The sequence below is a fragment of the Streptopelia decaocto genome (genome assembly GCF_964273445.1).
Source record: "Streptopelia decaocto genome assembly, chromosome: 5".
NCBI lineage: Eukaryota > Metazoa > Chordata > Aves > Columbiformes > Columbidae > Streptopelia > Streptopelia decaocto.
Genome location: NC_138659.1, coordinates 72,043,432 through 72,065,031, shown reverse-complemented (window position 1 = coordinate 72,065,031; position 21,600 = coordinate 72,043,432). Strand labels below are relative to the sequence as shown.

The following is a 21,600-nucleotide window of genomic DNA, read 5'->3' as shown; positions in this document are numbered from 1 at the left end:
ACCTCTACAAATTAAAACTTGTGTTAAGTTAATGTTCAGGTCCTAATCCTGCAAGGATCACCCAAACACAAGGAACTCTGTCCGTAAGGAGCTCACCATTATCGCATGGTATAGGGGATTTGTTAGAATTCAGCCTGTTAGTGCTGGGGTCACTCCACGAGCAGCACTGCCCAGAGCAGAGGGTTTCTCTATAGGGAACAGACCTCACATATCAATACCAGCCCCGGGAAGGCAGTCAGGACACCAGCCCAGAGCGGCTCTGCTCACCTTGTGCGCCTGGTCCAGGGACTGCTTCCTGAAGTCCAGCTCCTCGTCCAGGTAGCCCTTCTGCTTGCTGAACAGCTCCTGCGGACACGGCAGAGGCGGTGGGTGCGCGGCGCCCGGCTCGGCCGCCCCCGGCCCCCTCCCGCCCCCTCCGTACCTTCTCGTTCTCCAGGTCCAGCATCTTCTGCTGCAGCGCGGACTCTGTCACCTCGATCTGCTGGAGCCACTGCGCACAAAGCAGAGCAAAGTGAGCCTGAGGAGCGGCGAGCACACGGGCTGCCAGCACATGCTGAACAGCACACACTGCGCGGCACACACTGCACTGCACACGGGCTGCCAGCACACACTGCACTGCACACGCTGAACAGCTCACGCTGCACGGCACACGCTGCACAGCGCACGCTGCACAGCACATGCTGCACAGCACATGCTGCACTGCACATGCTGAACAGCACACGCTGCACTGCACACGCTGCAGAGCGCATGCTCCACTGCACACGCTGAACAGTACATGCTGCACGGCACATGCTGAACAGCTCACGCTGCACAGCGCACGCTGCACTGCACACGCTGCACTGCACACGCTGCACGGCACACGCTGCACGGCACACGCTGCAAGTACTTCGGTACAGTCACTAAATAAAAGAGGAAAAATTAACTATATTATCACATTTTTTCTTTTCTATGTACTGGTGATGGGAAAAGGGCATTATTTCAAAGCCTAGCCATTTACCTTCTAACACCATTTTGCTTATTAACATTTTAAAATAAGCAACATGTGCCTGTATTGCCTTAATGTTGCCTTTAATATGACAAAAACTAGCGTAATTCCACATAAAGCATAACAGCACTTGGTGATTAAGGTATCATTTACATCACCGTGGCTTCAAGTGAGCTGTTCTGAGGGGGTCGGACGCTTTCGCGACGCGTTTACTGAGGAGCGCCGCAGTTGTTGTTACCTTTTCGGCCAACGTGAGAACTGTCCTTGCTTGTATCACAACCACTTGCTCTTCGTTGGTCAGATTCTGCACCAAAAACAGAGTAAAATTACAACAAATCCCAGTGTCTGGTTATTAATCCACTACTTGGGCCACTGCTGTATTAAATAAATATCAAATTAAGTATGTTTAAGGAAAAATAAACTAAGGCAAAGAAAACTAGTATCATAATGTAACATTGTTGTAAAAACAATAGTAACTATTCATGCTGAATTATTATAATACATATAGCTAATTCTTCTAAAATTCTCACATTTACCAAAAAAAAGGTGACTCTGTATCTATTTTCACCTATCAGGGGATAAACATACAGTAACACAAGACAAGATCAAGCTCAGCGCAATGTGCTATTGAGAAAAGAGATGCAGTCTCCAGGCCTTAAGTTCATTAGACGCACCGTAGGTTAATACACAAACCTTATTTTGCGCAGCCAAGTGATGAGTTTGGAAAACATTGGTTAAGATATTAGCTATTCAATCCATGTCTTGTTGCTTTCCTAAAAAACTGAGGTACTGAAATAACACTCTAGAGACTAGAAACTGTGAGAAAAGCTGTCGCTTCCTCTGCTCCTGTTTCTCTCCAGTCGCCTGCTTGGGACCCTGCCTGGGACTAACCTGACATTAATCATTTCACCGAAGACAACATTAGTACAGGGATTAATAGATGAATGGGTATTATCTTTCTACACATTAGTAGGGTCAGTCCCAGCTCTTAAGCGATTAAGCTTATGTGTATCTTTTCTTTTTATTCTTTGCATACAAAAGATTGTAGGATTCCTCACACTTCTGCCAGTGTTAACATCGTAACTGCAGCAACGGTGAAGATTATTAATGGCTTCAACGTGTTTCAGCTCCTCCTCTAACTCCTGGCTTGACTGTGTGGGGCACAATGTGCAGATGTACAAGGGCATATATATCTTCCATATACGTACATTTCTTCTATTGTGATTCTTTCATGCTGCTGTTGTGACTGTTTTTGTTTACTATCCTGGTGACTATCAAAGGCGTATGGGTCATTAGACAAAATTAAAATACACAGCTGCCAAAACGCAAAAGCAAAGCAAAGCAAGTGCGGAGTAAGGAAATAAACAAGCCATGTGTGAACAGTGACCAGGAAACAAACCAAACCCAAACCAAAGTTTCAAAATATTTTCCAAATAATTGAAACTTTAAAAGCAATGAAGTGGCAGCAAGGTCCCGCACGGCGCTGGCCAGGAGCTGTAACAGATCCTCCAAAGCCGGCGGAGGCTTTGCCGGCAGCGCCGGCTCTGAGCACGGGCAGCACGGGCAGCATGGGCAGCGCCGGCTCTGAGCACGGGCAGCACGGGCAGCGCCGGCTCTGAGCACGGGCAGCACAGGCAGCGCCGGCTCTGAGCACGGGCAGCACGGGCAGCACAGGCAGCGCTGGCTCTGAGCACGGGCAGCACGGGCAGCACGGGCAGCGACGGCTCTGAGCACGGGCAGCACGGGCAGCGCCGGCTCTGAGCACGGGCAGCACAGGCAGCGCCGGCTCTGAGCACGGGCAGCACGGGCAGCACGGGCAGTACGGGCAGCACGGGCAGCACGGGCTGCGCAGCACCAAACCAAGAAGGCTCTGCTCGCTTCACACGAGGACAAATATTCACCAAAGCATGCACAATTTATTAAAGGAACATACACTTACGGCGTTATCCCCTAAAATGTCCAATTTTTTCATCAGCTCTGCTACTACTATGTCCTAACAAGAGAGAAATGGAGAACCAGGAGTCAGAAGAGAGCGGCTGGGCTCGTTTACGGGAAGGAGTGCGGGAAAGGAGAATCCCTTACGGTGACACCTTCTGCCTCGCAGTACACCTGGAGAGGGCTCTTCCCCTCGGGGAACGGGCCGTGGTGCAGGTTGATGGCAGGCGAGCGTCGTTCTCTCTCCTGAAATGACAGCAAGTGCTTGGGATGTCACAGCGCAGCTCACCAGGAACTCGATGGGTATGGTTTGGAAGCGGCCAGTCTGACAGCCAAGCTGCCGCAGGGGGGCTTTGTTTGGGGAGCAGAGCACAGCCACCCTGAGCCCACGGCCACCGGCACAGCTGGGACCAGGGGACGGTGCTGCTGGGGACGACCCCAGCTCACTGCAAAGCAGGGCAGACGTACAGACTGACAGCACTGGCATTGTCCCACCACGCGTCTTCATTGGGCGCCCATCATGACCACTTACCTATTATTTTGACTACGTAATATGTTTGAACAAAACTAAACACTTGTAGCTAGCGTAATATGAATAGCATTTAATTTTTTCTTGTAAGTGGTTGCTTTGTTAATGTCTCTTTGAGAATTTGGAAAACCGTTTCCAAGAGCGTACGGATTCTGTTCATCCAGGTGAGGATACAGAACACAGACGGCTCGGTGGAGCCGGCAGAGCGGTCCAGGCGCCGCGGTTCCTGCTCTGCAGGTTTAGCGAGAGATGGAACATGGCGATGAGAAAAAAGTTCCTGTTTCTTTTTGCCTTCCCATATGTGATCTGCTCTGGTTTTATCTCTCTGCATGTTCAGAACGGATGGAGTATAGTGAATCGTGTACCTACATCATGAGCCAACCTCCTGGATTTTAAAATCACTTAAGCAGTAAGTCCGCCAGAACAACCTGTCCAGATACCACCACTGACCCCTGGGTGTTGGTCTGTTCTCCTCTCTGATTAGCACTTTGCCCCAAACCCCGTGGTCTCCTCCGTGCAGTGTGGGTGTCACGGTGAGGGCGGGGGCTCCCAGCCGCGGTGCCCCCGGCGCTGCCCAGCCGGGGCGGCGCTGGCCCTGCAGCACGTGCTCACCTCCAGCTCCAGGATCCTGAACTCCAGGAGCTCGTTCTGATCCTTCGCGTCCTGCACGTCATGTCTCAAGCGAGCTTCCTCGGCTTCCATCTGCTTTATCTGCAAACAAAGCAGCACGCTAGCCCAGGCTCTGCCGCGCTGGCCGTGCCGGGGCGAAGGGGGCCTGGGCGAGCACCGGTGGTCCCAGCCCGCCCGGGACAGCAGTGGGGACAGTGGCACCAGTGCGGGGAACGCGGGCTCTTCCCCACAGCCACATCCCCACAGCACCGCCACGCTTCATGGGGCAGGAGGGAACGCCAGAAAAACGCTTGTTCTGGCAGGTTTACAAGGATCTTATTATATGTGAATTATTTCCAGTAGGTCTGTGGGATACAGATTAATATACTGCACTTTCTGCATTCCTTAAGCTACATATATTATTTGGATAATACAGACAGAAACACTGAGCACCTTCTCTACCAGCTCTTGGTTTCTTCGGTACAACGCTTGCTTCTCCTCAATCCACTTCATGTCCTTGAAAAAGAAATGACCAATATTGTAGGTGAAGCACAAACACAGCAGCAAGTATTCCATTAAATCACACATCTAAGGAGGGACAGGATACTATTGCATATGAAATTGTAATTCCATTATTTCCTCTGTTATGAAAGCTCACGCAGTCTTGTTTTAACAGTTTGTTGTATACAAATGGAATAGAAGCACTACAATGATTGAGAAAACCCTTTAGGATATAAGATAGGTTTGCATTAAAAGGGGATATTTCTAGCTACGTAGTTACTATTAAATTGCAATTATACTGAATAAAAATTACATATTTTCAAACACTAGGCAAAACAAATCTGATTTGGAAACCAATGTCTTTGTTTGCTGGATACATAAAAGCCAGGAGCTCAGCCGCTGTCTATGGGCACGGCTGACCAGCAGCGCGGCGGGGACGGGACGCGAGGGCTTCCCGGGCCAGGGCGGCTCTGCCGCGGCTTTACCTGCCCCTGCTCGGCAAGGGCCTTCTCCAGGTCTTCTATCTGCGCCTGGGAGCGGTGGATTTCTGCCTGCAGCTGCTCGCGCGTCTGTGGGAGAGCAGGGAGACGGGAAACACAACACATCAGACTTTCTCTAACAGACAGGAGCTAACGCGGGTACGCAAAGTACGCAAAACATCAAATACTTTTAACGAATAAGTGTTAAAGTTCTTTGGCTGAACAATACACAACATTAGGCACTAATTGCAAAAAGAAGACTGTAAGAAACGGTGGTAATTTTGAGATGTAGGTCCAGATTAACACCAGCAGCATCCCGCGAGCTGAACGGCAGGACAGCAACGGGTCAGGGGCTCCTGGGGCCGCTGTGGCAGAAAAGGGGCTGGGAAAAGCCCGAGTGACGCACAGTCACCGCTCCACGGACACAAAGGAAAGTGATCAGGGCACAATTCTGGGCACACCCGATTCCTTTGCATTTTTGAAGAGTTAAAAAGCTCAGAACAGACTCTACGTATGTAACGTTACAAACCGGCAAACTGCGCTCCTCCATACACATTCAGTACCCTGTCTTAGGTCCTACTGCACTGTGTGCAATCTTCTACCATACCTGTAGCTTCACACTTATTTAAATATATACCACCACCTTCCTACACCTGTTTACTGGAACAGAATTTGTCCCTTTATTTACTGTATTTGCCCCTGCATTCCCTGCACAAGTCCTGCCAACTCCTTGTAGTATACGGCATACTTAGAGTAAATGTCACATCTTATGCCATGTTTGAGGCCACATGGGCCGTGTGAGGCAGGCAGGTAGAATAACAGGCCACTTAGCAATTTAATTACGAAAGAGAAACTCAGCTTAAGCCTTCTAAACATTTCATGAGGAATCATGTAATCTCACAGAATGCAAAAGGAATTAAATACCAAGCATTATATACTTAAGGCTATCTGTCCTGGATTTTTGTAGAGAAATAATGAATTGTAAGGGTTTCCCATACAAATTCCCTCTGGAATCTCCATTAGGCCGATCCCAGGCGCACAGACTGAACGGTAGGACGGCGGGTCCCAGCCCAGCGCCCTTCCCGGGGACGGGGACACCAGGAGCCCCAGCCCAAACACCACCTGGGCACGTGCAATCGGAAACCCCGCACAACCACGCTCCTTTATTGCCACGTAATATAAGCCATTTAGACCTTAACTTCTCGCTCTGCATCCAACGTTCCTCCGACCTGTTCTTGCAATAGGGCGTAAGCTCGTTGCAGAGCCTGGTACTCCATCGTCAGCTGCCGAAAACGCAGTTCTGTCTCTTCCTTGGCCATGCCCTGCAATTAAACACAAATATGCATCACACCAGTTGGTTTTTTTCTGCAATGAAAGTATAAAAAATTACATTTGCTTTCTCTAAAATGTGCCAAGATTATGACTTTCAAAGTGCACTTTGAGAAGCGCAGCACTATGGAACTTGTTTATGTGCTCTCAGACTAATTGTCTTTTGTTCTTCAAACATCTCTTTCACACACTTACTTCAAGAAAATTCAACATAGAAAAAAAAGGGATGATTCTCCCCACCCTGGAAAGATAAAAACTTGCCATCCGTATAACACACTAATGACTGAATCGCCCTTTATTGCGGTAACAGGCAAAGTCATCACATTTAAAGGTGAAAATACAACATTCTTCAAACAACAAAAGGGTTTGAATCTGGAGAATAAGCCAAACCTGACAGTCTCACTCCATTATTAATACACTAATCTAGAGTTAATACTTGTAGAAATGGTGACATGGACATGAAAAGAGCCCTTCATCTTCACTCTCCTGACTATATCCAGCACTGAACGCTTCCACGCCGGGCTGATCGGAACAGTCCATTCGACATGAAATGAAATGATACTGCTGGTTGCATGCATAAACTCCGTACTGCCTGAACAGGGAAAAACCTCAAGATAGGAATGAAAAATAGATAGGTTCATATGTATAAAACCACTTTCAGACTTCCTGCAGAGCAGCACGCACCTGGTAACCAGCCACGGATCTTTAACGATGGAGAGCGGAATCCTCCAGCTTCCCTTCTAACAGATCTAATTACAACCCATGGAACAGGTCAAACAGGAGCAAACTACGAAAAGGCTGCAAGTCTTTACGAGCAATTTTTTGTTTATTACAGGATTCTTGTTAAAGCCAGAACCATGTAATGGTTCAGAGACCTGACACACACTCGGGAACACATTTACAGGGAATAATCGCGTTGATTTGTATTAGCGGCTCCCCCGTGCACTCGGCATTCAGAGCCCCTGGACAGTCCCAGTCCCGACACCCGGCGAGGAGCCGGTGCCGCGTGACCGCGCCGTTCCCTCCCAGAACACAACGTGACACCCAGGGCCACGCTCTGCCGGGGTCACGGCAACACACAGAGGCACCTGAACCAAACTGCACGTGTGCAAACCTGCCCGAAATCTCTGTGTGAATAGATCTTCCCGGGGTTGTCCAACTCCATAGTCTTTTTAGACCTATACACTCATTATAAATCCAACATTCTTAGCATAGAATATTTCCAACTTAGTTAAAAGTTGTGAAATTATTGAAGACTTGAAATCCAGAGATTTTCCCCAGTATGAAATTTAACATAAGTTTTAAATTTTCTGGTCAGAGGTGACAGACCAGGAATTTAATTAAAAATCAGTAGTGAGGTTTCAAAACAAAATAACAGGTATTTTTCATGAATACCTCTTCCAGGTCATCCTCAGGAGTGCAAGGGGTTTGGTCTGTCCGGTCAGTTTGGTACGAGATGGAGGAACCATCAGACTCCAAGGAAGCTTCTTCGTCATAGCCGAAAAACGTCTCCACAACCGGCTTCTGGCAGAGACAAGGGGTCAGCGAGCGCGGCCGGCACCCGCGGCGGCAATGCCAGAGGTGCCATCGGCCGTGCCACCCTGTGGCAGCGATGCCATAGATGTCATCAGCCATGCCACCCTGCGGCAGCGATGCCATAGATGTCATCGGCCATGCCACCCTGCGGCAGTGATGCCATAGATGTCATCGGCCATGCCACCCTGCGGCAGCGATGCCATAGATGCCATCGGCCGTGCCACCCTGCGGCAGCGATGCCATAGATGTCATCGGCCGTGCCACCCTGCGGCAGCGATGCCAGCGGTGCCATCGGCCATGCCACCAGTGATGCCATCGGCCGTGCCACCCTGCGGCAGCGATGCCAGCGGTGCCATCAGCTGTGCCACCAGTGGTGCCATTGGTCATGCCACCCTGCAGCAGCGATGCCATTGGCTGTGCCACCCTGCGGCAGCGATGCCATCGGCCATGCCACCCTGCGGCAGTGATGCCATTGGCCGTGCCACCCTGTGGCCGCGATGCCAGTGATGCCATCAGCCATGCCACCCTGCGGCAGCGATGCCATAGATGCCACTGACCATGCCACCAGTGGTGTCATCGGCCATGCCACCCTGCGGCATTGCGGGGACGGCAACATGTTTGGACACATGGCAAAGCCCCGCGCCTCTGTAGGGTTTGAACATGTGTACCTTTGGAGGAACCTGAGTCCCAGATTATTGGTAATTCTCACTCTGTTGGTTTTTGGAAAAGCACGTGGCTCTTCACACGCACTGGCAAAGCTGTCTGCCCTGCGGCAGCGCTCCAGTGACACCTGAACCTCTCCACATCGGGAATCGCCGTTCGTCATCAGGTGTGACGCTGTGCAGCCCAAAGCCCTTGCCTTGCTTTAACGTATTTTCCTCCAGTTTCTCTGGCCAAGCACATCACCCCTTTTACTGTCCTGTGCGTTCACCCCCCGGGAGGTGGGACACGCATTCAAATGTCTCTGTTAGCGCATCGTCACCAGCACCACGTCCCTCCTGTCGCTACCAGGACTGTCACACGCAAAGTTACATTTTCAAGAAATACTCTGCTTGAAAATGTGAAGCTGGTCACCACAGCAATGTTTTTTACAATGTGGAGAAATTTATTTTTCTGCTTAAATCTGCTCTCTGTTTAAAAGAGTGAGGTAGTGCTGGTAAAAAGAAGATTTACTGTCAAATGCTTGAAAGTCAAAGATGACATTTCAAACACTGTTTTTAAAGATGTTCTAATTGTTGATGTACAAAATCATTTCTAGATCTGGGCTTTTTTTAAAGAAATTTGCAGTGGATAACTTTTGAAGGAGACAAACCCCAATTCCCCTTCAAAGGCCCAGTTACCATTCACAGGCTGCCAGGAGCTGAGGATTTATCTCACATAGCCCGCAATTCATCGTTTATAGATTCATCAGCTCCATCACTGCCTTCATTGTTCATATGCAGAACACAGCTTTCTCTCGGGCCCCTGACAGCACACCTTACGATGTCATTACAGCCTTAATATTTATATTAACATCCTGCCCAGTATTCATTAACTAACATTTTCCTTCTCCCTGAGCTCTAACCGTTGCTCCTTGTAACCAGCAGTTTTTGCATGTTACTAAACTCCATAGTGAATTATTTACAACCTACATATGTTTTCAGGCAGTGCCATTAAAGGACCATTCTGAGGTGTGCTGAGTCACAGATTCTGTCTCACTTGGGACAGTCACACACCATGGAGGCCCCAGGGGACAGCGGGAGCGCGGGGGCACCCGCAGAGCATAAAACCGCTTGTAATGCACAGTGCAAACTGTTCTGCTCCTGCCTGATCTGCTCTGAATGATCCCGATGCTGTCTGTGAGTGGCCTCCAAGCCAAACTTAAACTAGGACCATTTCTAGACCGCCGAGAACGTCCCCGCCTGGCTCCGCGGCACTCGGGGCGTCCCGAAGCCGACATGCCCATCACCACGCCGTGATATAGACTTTTTTATTACCTTAGGAATTCTTGTCATTTTTTTCCTTTGCTTCCTATACCTTAACAGCTTGTCACGTTCCTGAAAGAATCAGAGACATACGTTAGATGTTTTCAGAGAGCTGTGACTTAAATTAACTATGTCAGTACTAGTAGTCATTAGGCAATCAAGACCCCCCTCTATCTTTCATTTTAAGCATTTGGTAGAAGGATGCGATGGCTCTGTGGGACACTGACAATGTGCTGCCACCACCCGCCCCATGGCAAACCCTAATAACAGCAGTGACAGCAGAAAACCAAATACTTGTTTTGCTCCACAAGACAAGCTTTGCTGCACACCTGGCAACGAAGAACAAGCCGGTACATGTTTTATCAGCACATATTAGTGGCTTAACTTCACAAATCTCTCCTGATAGGAGCAAAGGGGTGAGATGGTGGAGGGCAGCGACCAAGAATGTGCCAGCGTGGCAAGGCAGAGCTGCGCTCACCAGAGCTCTGCTCTGCACCATCACTACGGTTTTCTCTGCTGAACAAGTTCTGATGAACGGCCTTTGATAACATCTACGCTGTGGGTTCGCTTGCTGTCTGAACAGAGACGCAAGTGGTGATAAATACTATTACACCCTGCCTGCTTTCATCAACAGCAGTTTAAAGCTTAAGAAGATGAGGATGAAGTTAACTTGGTTCTTACCATGACACTCTTCACGTAGCCGGCAGTTTCCAGTGTCTAATCAAAAAGAATGAAATAATGTCAGCAAATGTGAAGACATTAAAAAAAAAAAAATTCTTGAGGTGTGTTATGATTTCAATATTTGCTCCTTCCAAAGGCTGAGAACACTGGTACAGAACACCGGTACAGAACACCCCCCGCACACAGCAATCTCCAGCCCTGGGGCTGCCTCCAGCTGGAGCGGCTCTGGTTTCCTCTGGCAGGTGCAGGAGTGGGTATCAGCACATCTACCGGCCATGCTGCAATGGTTCTCATGCAAGTACAAAGTGGACTGAAAGGACTTTTCCAAATGCTGTACCACAGATAACTTATATTCCATTCAATCCCTACTGATGGCAGAGATGTTTCCACGGCTGCGAGCTGTGCCCGTTAGCCCACCCCTTGCTTCTGCTGACCCCCGTGAGAGCGGCGGGGCCACAGCTCACCTTGGAGAGTTCATCGATGATGTTCTGCTGTTCAATGACTTGCAGTCTCAGGATATCCACTTCTCTTTCTTCCTGGCTGTGGTCGAGGTCATTCAAAGAGCTCGGTCTCCTTATTGTTCCAGCTCGTTGCCTCTACAAGAAACGCGGAGGGGAGCTGGTGCGAGGGCTTTGCGGCAGGACGGCGCGGAGCGCTCCCTGCGCGGGGCCGTGCCCGGGGCTGCCCGCTGCCTGCGCTGGGACACGTGCAGCTGCTCACACGCCAGCGGCTCCTGCTCCGCACGCCACCGCCTGAAACTTGTGGCCATGGGGGATATTGGGGGATATTGGGGGGAAATAGGAAATTGCGGGAGGATGGCCCGCAGGCTGGCTCTGGGCAGAGGGCGAATCTGGAGAGCTGGGACCACGGGCGCTTCTGCCGGGTCCCCCTGGTTGGCTTTGATACACAGCACCATGGGGGCGACCCCAGTCCCGCCACATTAATACAAAGCCACAGGTACTTGCTGCCAGCTTTTGCCCAAAACCAATATTCAAATGAAAAAAAGGGATGAGCCACAGTGCCGATTTCCTAAGGATTCCGAGGTGATTCTGGCACAAAAGTCCCAGGTGAAGCGGGTGATTTGTGCTCACGGGAAGCTGAGCAGCCGGAGCCTGATCAACACGTGCAAAGCTCACACGATCTCTTTTCTTCAGGACTATTTCTTTTAAAGGTAAAGTAAAGCATCTTATGTGAAACAAAACCCATAGGCGTCACAAAGCGCGGGGCGGTGCATTGCGGGGCACCTCTGGTTCCTATGGACCTCGCGGGTTTGCGTGACCCCCGACGCCACCCGGAGCGGGACCTGCCCGTCCTCCCTGGGCGCGCCCACACTCACCATCGCCAGGTTTTCCTGGGTCACAAACTTCAGTTTATTTTCCATTCGACGTAAGGCATGTGACAGCTCTTCATTCTTCCTGCTAAGGCGTTTATTTTTGTCCAAAATGGGCTTATACTGACTCTCAGCTTCTCGAAGACGTTTTAACTGAAAGATAGAGAATTAACACCTCACCTTATTTCTCATCAAATAAATTAATCATTTTTGTTTAACTATCATACTAGCAGTATTTTGTCTGCAAAGCAGAACTGATCAAAACTCCTGTTATTTTCCATGGGGAAGCAGATTGTTCCCCTTTCGTGAGCTATTCAATCCACGCAACAAGTGTACCATGTGGGGAGTGTGTTTATTTTTAAAGACAAAATAATTCCAGCTAATGTCACCTTACAAATTCACTGTTAGGTGACCAAAGCCGAGCGTGGCGCGGCGTACGGAGCCCGAGGACGAGCCAGCCGGCTCTGTGCCGATTTCCAGCCGGCACAGGGAAGAGTGCCGAGGTTTGGTGCTCACCAGCTCGTTCCTCTCCTCCGACAGCAGCGCGTTCCGGTCCTCCAGCTTCCTGATGATGGAGCTCAGCTCGGCGATTTTCAGTTGGAAACGCCGGGCATCCTTTTCATCCAACTGCTGTTCCTAAAACAAAGATCAACTGCAAATAACTGCTCATAAGTGCACGTGCAGTATCAGTATTTTTCATAGCTCAAACGTTCTCTTATCCCACATCCACACATTTCAAAGCACCGTACAGCAGAGTGCAACCTGTGTGACCTGACTGACCGCTAAAGCTGCGGGACGAGACCAACGGAAAGTCAGGAGTGCAAATGGAACAAAGTATGCAAATGCAGAAGTATGTATATGCGGATACAAAGGCACAAGTGGTGAGCTTGGAAATGGAAAAGAAAATACCAAAAATTAAGGCAATGGTTCCAATGTATGCCACTGTTGAACTGAGTGTGTCAGACACAACACCTGCTCTGAGGACTTTGTTGTAAGAAAATTATATTAAAAATACAGAAGTACAAATGGGGAAAATCCATGCAATTATCTCATTGCATAAGCTCTGCTTCCATAAAGCTGTGGCCCTTGTTGGGTTCTAAAGGGTCACTCATAAACCCAAAAGAGTAGCACTTTATCTGAGTTAAAATGCTTAAATCAAATTATAAATGGAGCTATAGGTAGACATCCTCATCCAGAATCAGAAGTTACAGCTATTTACAAATGTGACACTTTTCCCCTTCTCTGGAACTTGTTCTGGTGTTTGGCAGAAGTTGAGTACGAATCAAAGGACTCAGTGTCTGTGGTGCTGGTGGCACCTTTGGGCTGTGCAGGGTTCCTCATTCAACAGGTGCAGGAGAGGCTCGGGCACAGAGCAAAACAGAGCGCTTGGCTCCTGGGTAAGTGTTTGCACTTCTACGGAGAAAACTAAGGCTGTTGCAAAAGAAATCTTGATGAGAACCAGCAATGAAGATAACCTGTGTACGTCAGATGTACGAGGTCAGTTAACTGAGGGTTTTTAATATTAGCAAATTAAGGCAAAAGCAGAAAGGACCCATGGTTATATTCAAAAAAATTGTGAAAAGTTGGCTAAAATTTAATGTTCTAGATATTGCAGCGTAGAAAATAAATAGAAGAGGTTAACAGGTGTTTAGTTCACTTTCTGGTGCACTGAAAGCGAGACAGCGGCAGCAGGAGATTCCGAGCCCGCAGCTGTGTCTGGGGACAGGACATCTCGAGCCTGCAACCATGTCTGGGGACAGGGACATCCCGAGCCCACAGCCATGTCTGGGGACAGGGACATCCCGAGCCCACAGCTGTGTCTGGGGACAGGGACATCCCGAGCCCACAGCCATGTCTGGGGACAGGGACATCCCGAGCCCACAGCCATGTCTGGGGACAGGACATCTCGAGCCTGCAACCATGTCTGGGGACAGGGACATCCCGAGCCCACAGCTGTGTCTGGGGACAGGGACATCTCGAGCCTGCAGCCACGTTTGGGGACGGGGACATCCCGAGCCCGCAGCCATGTCTGGGGACAGGGACATCCCGAGCCCGCAGCCATGTTTGGGGACATCCCAAGCCTGCAGCCATGTTTGGGGACATCCCGCGCCTCGTGCACTGTCACCTCCCCCGGCTCCCTCCGAACACTGGCCTCGTACATCTGTTCCCAAAGCCCGGCGTCAGTGGTTCCAAAAGCGAGCACACATACATCACTTGGGTTAGAAATGCATTTGCATCATTTGTTGGCAAAGGGTGTCAGTGTCAAATCAAGGCAGGTGGCAGCAGCATGGTACAGTGAGAAAAGGAAGAGAAAAAGAACAGAAAAAGATCCCCCACCAACAAAATCAAACCAAACAAACCAGAAAACAAACCAACAACAAAGCAAAAGCTCTCCCATAACAAGGTTGGGTTCTAAATCTGAGTTTTGGCTCACAAACGAGAGCAAGACCCGGGTGTGTGGTTATGGGAAAGCTGTTGCTCCGGGGCGCGCTCATCAAGATTCTGTCACTTGGTGCCATTTGGTCACTCTCTGCTCGTTTGTGTAGGTGAAACCACGTGAAAGTGCTTACGGGGCTTCCCGAGTGATCTGAGGCGTCTCCTGCACCACTTGGATAAGGAAGTTCCCGCTTGGGGCTGCTCAGATGCCGATCGGCCTCTTTGATCTGGGACAGCTGTTCATCTAAAGCCTCCTTTTGGAGCTGCAGTCTCTGAGCATGCCCGGCTCGCACCCCTAACTCTCTCTCCAGCACGTAGACTGCTCTGTCTTTAAATTTAATCTCCTCCATCTACAAGGAGAACAGAACACAATCACACAGGAGCAGCGGCTCGAAACAACACAGCATCTCCCGACCCCACCGGAGCACAGCACAGACCCCAGAGCCCTGGGGACACGGTGACACTCAGCGGCCGGAGCACAGCACAGACCCCAGAGCCCTGGGGACACGGTGACACTCAGTGGGGAGCACAGCACAGACCCCAGAGCCCTGGGGACACGGTGACACTCAGCGGCCGGAGCACAGCACAGACCCCAGAGCCCTGGGGACACGGTGACACTCAGTGGGGAGCACAGCACAGACCCCAGAGCCCTGGGGACACGGTGACACTCAGCGGCCGGAGCACAGCACAGACCCCAGAGCCCTGGGGACACGGTGACGCTCGGTGGGGAGCACAGCACAGACCCCAGAGCCCTGGGGACACAGTGACACTCAGCGGCCGGAGCACAGCACAGACCCCAGAGCCCTGGGGACACGGTGACACTCAGCGGCCGGAGCACAGCACAGACCCCAGAGCCCTGGGGACACGGTGACGCTCGGTGGGGAGCACAGCACAGACCCCAGAGCCCTGGGGACACGGTGACACTCAGTGGGGAGCACAGCACAGACCCCAGAGCCCTGGGGACACGGTGACGCTCGGTGGGGAGCACAGCACAGACCCCAGAGCCCTGGGGACACGGTGACACTCAGTGGGGAGCACAGCACAGACCCCAGAGCCCTGGGGACACGGTGACGCTCGGTGGGGAGCACAGCACAGACCCCAGAGCCCTGGGGACACGGTGACACTCAGTGGGGAGCACAGCACAGACCCCAGAGCCCTGGGGACACGGTGACACTCAGCGGCCGGAGCACAGCACAGACCCCAGAGCCCTGGGGACACGGTGACGCTCGGTGGGGAGCACAGCACAGACCCCAGAGCCCTGGGGACGCGGTGACGCTCGGTGGGGAGCACAGCAGCAACCAGTGCTCGGCAGTGAGCGCACCCTCAAGCCGCTTCCCCAGCTCAGGAACGCTGCTCTTCCGGGGTTCCCAGAACAAAACTGCTCTTTTCAGGAGGAATCTTTTCATTAAAATGACTGGGAAATACCCCAGAGTTCTAGTACCATTTCAGAACATCTTTTAAAAATATTAAAAATCTAATATTCATATTACAATTTGTATTAGTTCGCTCAAACATTTTCATGATTTTGCAGCATTTCACTTGGCCACCACCTTTTGAAAAATCTGGATTAATAATTTTAAAAGAAAAACATTAAATCCTGAATACTCTTTTAAATCTCAAAATACAGAAGCAATGTGAACTTTTAATTTTTTTTTTTTTTTTTTTTCCAAAAGCATCCCATGTGAGCAATTTGTTTAATTACCCCTTTCCATGATGGTTTTGCCTACACATACTAAGCCTTATGCAAAATCATTGAGCAGGTAGGTGAGTGTCTCCGACCCCCTGGGTCCCCGTGTCCCTGGCTCAGGAGCCATGTGCCCCTCGCCCTGCGTCGGGCACGTGGGGTTTGCAGGTGCTCCGGGAATAGTTTCTGCATCTTTTTTCTGAACTAATGAGGAATTAGAACCTCCCTCAGTGCAGCAGAACCTCCTGCTCCCCCGGCTGGATCACATGCATATACATTATACATGAATATAAAGTATTAATTACCCTCATGCACCACAGGGCTGCCCAGTGTGCTTGCAGATAGTGATTCAATGGAAAGAAAGAAATCACATACATCCCTAAAACGTCTGGCAAGCTGGTTTCACACACCACACACACAGAAGATTTTTGGCAAGAGTTTTTGAGACTTTACACATTTAATTTCAATGATCAGTTTTTAAAATGTGGCCTGCTTGAAATAAGAACATCTTGCCTTGTGAGAAGTGCGATTGGTACTTTTATCTCTGCTGGCTTTGTCTGTGAGCCTGGAGAAAACATGACCTGTGAATCAATTACCAGGTCACTCAGAGTGCTTTGCTTCCAATAACTGCAAAACACTGCGAAAAAGGGCAAACCCAAGCGCTGGGCGTTGTGAGCAGGCAGCAGGAGAACAGGGGACAAACTGGGGACAAACGCGGGGTCCCACGGCGCCCCAGGCACAGCCAGCACAGGACAACTCAGAAATATCTGCACTGCATTTTAGTAAAATTGAGCAAATCTAATGCACTTTGGGCGCTGTTTTATTAAGGGTTCTTTCAACAATCTCCATTAGGGCAACAGTCTACTAACTTGGAATGAAACAAAGGTGCCCACTGAGGTCTTTCTGCTAAACACCTATTAGGTAGAAATCTGAATGGGTATATAGATGAAAAGGTAGCATCATCTAGTGAAGATTTGTTTAAAATAGGCAGAATATTGGGTAGTTGATCCCTATTTATATGAAAACAAAGACATGGTACAACACAAGCAACACTTCGAATTAGGAGGAACAAAGAAACTGGAGAGAACACAAAACATTTCATAGTATTTCATTAATGGCTTGTACCTCAGAAAAAACCCTAAACATAATCTTCATAAGCAACAAAGGAAACATCAGTATTCACATGATTAAATATCAGCCTTTATATGATTAGATTCACATTCATGAAACACAACATAACAGTTTGGTGTTTGCAGTGCATTATTAAGCAGAAATGCTGTAGGAAGCATTTCAACGAAAAATATTATTTAGCACATTTCTTCCTAGCATTAGTAACATTAAGGAAACATAAAGACAAGAAACAACTTGCAACTCACTGGAAGAGGCGCTGGTCCCCAGGTGCTCCCCCCAGCCCGGTGCCGTGCACCCCGAACTCATCCTGCACGGGGAGCGGGGCTGGTGGGAGCGAGGCCGGTGGGTGCGGCAGTGGGGGGAGCGGGGCCGGTGGGTGCAGCAGTGATGGGAGCAGGGCCGGTGGGTGCAGCAGTGGTGGGAGCGGGGCCGGTGGGTGCAGCAGTGGTGGGAGCGGGGCTGGTGGGTGCAGCAGCGGTGGGTGCAGCAGTGGTGGGAGGGGGACCGGTGGGTGCAGCAGTGGTGGGAGCGGGGCCGGTGGGTGCAGCAGCGGTGGGAGCAGGGCCGGTGGGTGCAGCAGTGGTGGGAGGGGGACCGGTGGGTGCAGCAGTGGTGGTCCCGCTCCTCCCCACCCGTGTGTGACGCTGCAGACTCGCCGCGCTGGGGAGGGCGTCAGCACACCGGAGCATCCAACCCCCGGAGCAGCCACCCTGCTGTGGATGTTCCCACCTTGGTTCTCACAGCCCCCATCGACTTGGGATGAATATTTATGTGGGAGCACTAATTAACAGCCAGCCCATGAGCACAGCTGATGCCAATTATGCAAGCATCATCCCATGCAAAATTACATTTGTTATTCCCTTCTTGTGCTACGCAGCACAACACCTAGCACGGCATGACACGCAGCCAGTTTTAAGCTGCGTGATTATTATTTTAAAATGTATTATTTCCATCATGTAGGTTCCCCGGTTGGGGAATTTCTCCTTGTACTGTTCCTGGGGTCTCTGCAGCTCTGCACATCCACAGAGGCCACTGAGCCATGGCCGCGCACCCCAGAACACGCCTGCAATGAACCGGCGTGCGGGGAAGAGCCGGGCGGCCGCGGGCAGCGGCTCAAAGGCAAAGGAGAAGTTGGCACCCAGCTGCACCTGTTTGTGACAAACGCACGTCCCAGGGCACGGTGTCAGAGCCAGCAATGAGCACAGGACAGGGGTCACCCGGCCCTCGGGAGCAGAGGTGACGGAGCTGCCATCACCCGGCTGACAACAGTGGGTCAGGCAGAAGGGGATGGGCGCCGGGACATGGGCCAGCAGGAGGGAACTTCTGCCCCGCCAGCCCCGGAGCGCATGGTCACCTTCCCTCCCAGAAATGAATGCGGTTGCCTCTTGTCCTGCTGACACAGGTCACTGAGCAGCAGAGCCAGCTACACCAGGTTAACCAGCTTTTGCCAAATACTCCACAAGAATATCTCTGGTCAGTGTTCTGATACTGAACATTGATATCAGCTGCCATGACTGAGGTTTTCACAGAATCCCAGAATGTCAGGGGTTGGAAGGGACCTGGAAAGCTCATCCAGTGCGATCCCCCCATGGAGCAGGAACACCCAGCTGAGGTTCCACAGGAAGGTGTCCAGGCGGGTTGGAATGTCTGCAGAGAAGGAGACTCCACAACCCCCCTGGGCAGCCTGGGCCAGGCTCTGCCACCCTCACCCCAAACAAGTTTCTTCTCAAATTTAAGTGGAACCTCCTGTGTTCCAGTTTGAACTCATTGCCCCTTGTCCTGTCACTGGTTGTCACCAGAAGAGCCTGGCTCCATCCTCCTGACACTCCCCCTTTCCATATTGATCCCCAGGAATGAGTCCCCCCTCAGTCTCCTCTTGTCCAGCTCCAGAGCCCCAGCTCCCTCAGCCTTTCCTCACACGGGAGATGCTCCACTCCCTGCAGCATCTTGGTGGCTGCGCTGGACTCTCTCCAGCAGTTCCCTGTCCTGCTGGAACTGAGGGGCCACAGCTGGACACAATATTCCAGGTGTGGTCTCCCCAGGGCAGGGCAGAGGGGCAGGAGAACCTCTCTGACCTACTGACCACCCCCTTCTAACCCACCCCAGGTACCATTGGCTTCCTGGCCACAAGGGCCAGCGCTGGCTCATGGTCACCCTGCTGTCCCCAGCACCCCAGACAGTCACACACCTGCACTGCGATGCTGCTGACCTGTTCCCATCCCTAACCCAGGGCTCTTGAACCCACTAACCCCTGTGCACCCCAGCCTGGCTGTCACACAGCGCTGCAGCACAAACCCTGACCCGCCGCCGCAGACACGGGAACACGGGCAAGCTGAGGCTTCTTATTTTGTTGACCAAGGAACATTCTCCTTACTTCAGTACAGACAAAAACCAAAGTGCAATCACCTCTCACGCTACTCTAACATCATGTTACAATATGCATTACAACGTATGTCGCAACGGTAAGCTGCGCATTGCGAAGTGCACAATGCATTTTCAGAAGAGCAAAAGTAAAGTATGTTAGATGAGAGAAATAATTGTGCATAAAGATTGAAAGATTTTTCCCACACTTGTCCTATTTTGCATTCCTCTCTTTCGCTCTGCTTTCACAAAAGGAAAAACTGAGAACTAGGAGGATTATTCACCCTCCGAAATGCAGGAACAATGTTGTATAGTTGTTAATATACAACAAAATCCTCTGTGGTCTGGGTTTAGTTGGAATAAATACTGTTATAAATGAGGTTCAAACCACAAATGGTGAAAAAAATCCACATTTGCAAGACGGAATTATTCACCTTGAATAATTTGTCTTCCTTTCAGTATAGGATGACTGCTGAGATACCTTTATAACACCAAATATGGTACATTTTCACCATATAAGGGAATAAAAAGGAGAAGATAAGGACTAAACCAGTCACCAATAAAATTAATATTTAAAAAGTCAGCTTCCTCCAATTTTGATCCCCCAGCTTCCTTCAAATCAGATGTTTTCACTGATTTGCCACTGTCTAACAGAGAAACCTGAGGGCAGAGCCGGTACCAGGGAGGTTCGGAGCGACACTGGAACACTGTTCTCTGCCTCTGGGCTGCTCGGTGCCTTCAGGAAGCCATGGGGGTCTCACCATACAATGGTCTTACGTGAGGCATTAGAGCAGGTTATTAAACCTTTTGGTAACCATCATCAGCTAAAGTTTATCTTAAATTGGAAACAAACACTTTCCAGTCTCTGACAAATCTAATCTCTCCAGTTTTTCTGTTATCTTCCCCTTATAAATGAAACACAGGGGAGGCTGCAGTGGCCACTGCTGGTCAGCGCTTCCATTTTTGATCCATCTACATTTAGGTAAAATTTAAATGCTCTTTTCCACATTGAATTTTAGTGCCCATTAAGTAAAAATGAAGGCCAGCTAACGTCGGGGAACTCTGCCCAAAGGGCTGTTTTCCCTGGACATGCACACACTAACACAGGGTGTGCAGCTGTTAGGGGAGATCATACGAATGTAATTATATACATGTGTGTAGTATTTTAAAATGCGCTTTTTTTAAACAATAAAATTAAGAATTCTTTAGAAAGGAAAGAATTGTCCTATTTCCTTGTTACCCTCTGCCAGGGACCTTCACCTTTGACATCAGCATTTTGTAAGGTTCTGAGCCAGGGACAGTTTATAGGGTCAGTTGTACCTCTCTGGGGAGCATCACACTCGGACTTTACACACAGCACCAGCTGTGTGTGTGAACAGAAAACAGGAGGATTGGCAGATGCTCGGCTCTGCTGGACCGGATCACACCCAAGGCACTGGTGTCACCAAATCAGCCTTACCCTGGCACCTGAAAAACAACTACACAGCTGGAGTGTTTATTTGCAAATGCTAAATGGGGACTGTCTCTAAAGAGAAATTACACCTTGGCAGCTGTTACAACCTGCAAGGCTCCGTGTGCCCACAGTGCAGAACTCCCCCAATGACCTCTGAAAACATCACATCCCACAGTAACAGCTGTTTGCTGTGTACGGGGGGTCTGCTGTCAACGTGCTGTGGCACAAGAGCCCAAGCCGGGGAGGACCCAGGCACATTTTGGGTTAATGTTGCTGCTGCAGATGCACACAATGCACAGACAGGCACATTTTGGGTTAATGTTGCTGCTGCAGATGAACACAATGCACAGACAGGCACATTTTGGGTTAATGTTGCTGCTGCAAATGAACACAATGCACAGACAGGCACATTTTCGGTTAATTTCGCTGCTGGAGATGAACACAATGCACAGACAGGCACATTTTGGGTTAGTTTTGCTGCTGGAGATGGGTACAATGCACAGACAGGCACATTTTGGGTTGGTTTTGCTGCTGGAGATGGGTACAATGCACAGACAGGCACATTTTGGGTTAGTTTTGCTGCTGGAGATGGGTACAAAGCACAGACAGGCACATTTTGGGTTAGTTTTGCTGCTGCAGATGCACACAATGCACAGG

General features: G+C 50.1%; 1 protein-coding gene across 2 annotated transcripts in view; it reads right to left on the bottom strand.

Moving 5' to 3' along the window:
• JAKMIP3 (Janus kinase and microtubule interacting protein 3) overlaps window positions 1-21,600 on the bottom strand; it is a 47,265-nt gene that overhangs the window by 3,601 nt on the left and 22,064 nt on the right. The window contains exons 5-20 of one of the 2 annotated variants that reach the window (XM_082053822.1): window positions 14,449-14,664; window positions 12,395-12,514; window positions 11,885-12,031; window positions 11,013-11,144; window positions 10,549-10,584; window positions 9,880-9,939; window positions 7,763-7,891; window positions 6,232-6,360; window positions 5,045-5,128; window positions 4,512-4,574; window positions 4,062-4,160; window positions 3,068-3,166; window positions 2,919-2,978; window positions 1,224-1,289; window positions 422-490; window positions 268-345 (exon numbers count right to left, since the gene is read on the bottom strand). In XM_082053822.1, the coding sequence (XP_081909948.1) occupies window positions 268-345; window positions 422-490; window positions 1,224-1,289; window positions 2,919-2,978; window positions 3,068-3,166; window positions 4,062-4,160; window positions 4,512-4,574; window positions 5,045-5,128; window positions 6,232-6,360; window positions 7,763-7,891; window positions 9,880-9,939; window positions 10,549-10,584; window positions 11,013-11,144; window positions 11,885-12,031; window positions 12,395-12,514; window positions 14,449-14,664 (1,587 nt within the window). Of the gene's footprint in view, window positions 1-267; window positions 346-421; window positions 491-875; window positions 900-1,223; window positions 1,290-2,918; window positions 2,979-3,067; window positions 3,167-4,061; window positions 4,161-4,511; window positions 4,575-5,044; window positions 5,129-6,231; window positions 6,361-7,762; window positions 7,892-9,879; window positions 9,940-10,548; window positions 10,585-11,012; window positions 11,145-11,884; window positions 12,032-12,394; window positions 12,515-14,448; window positions 14,665-21,600 lie in introns of those variants that run through there. The other variant, XM_082053823.1, reaches the window with a different exon arrangement.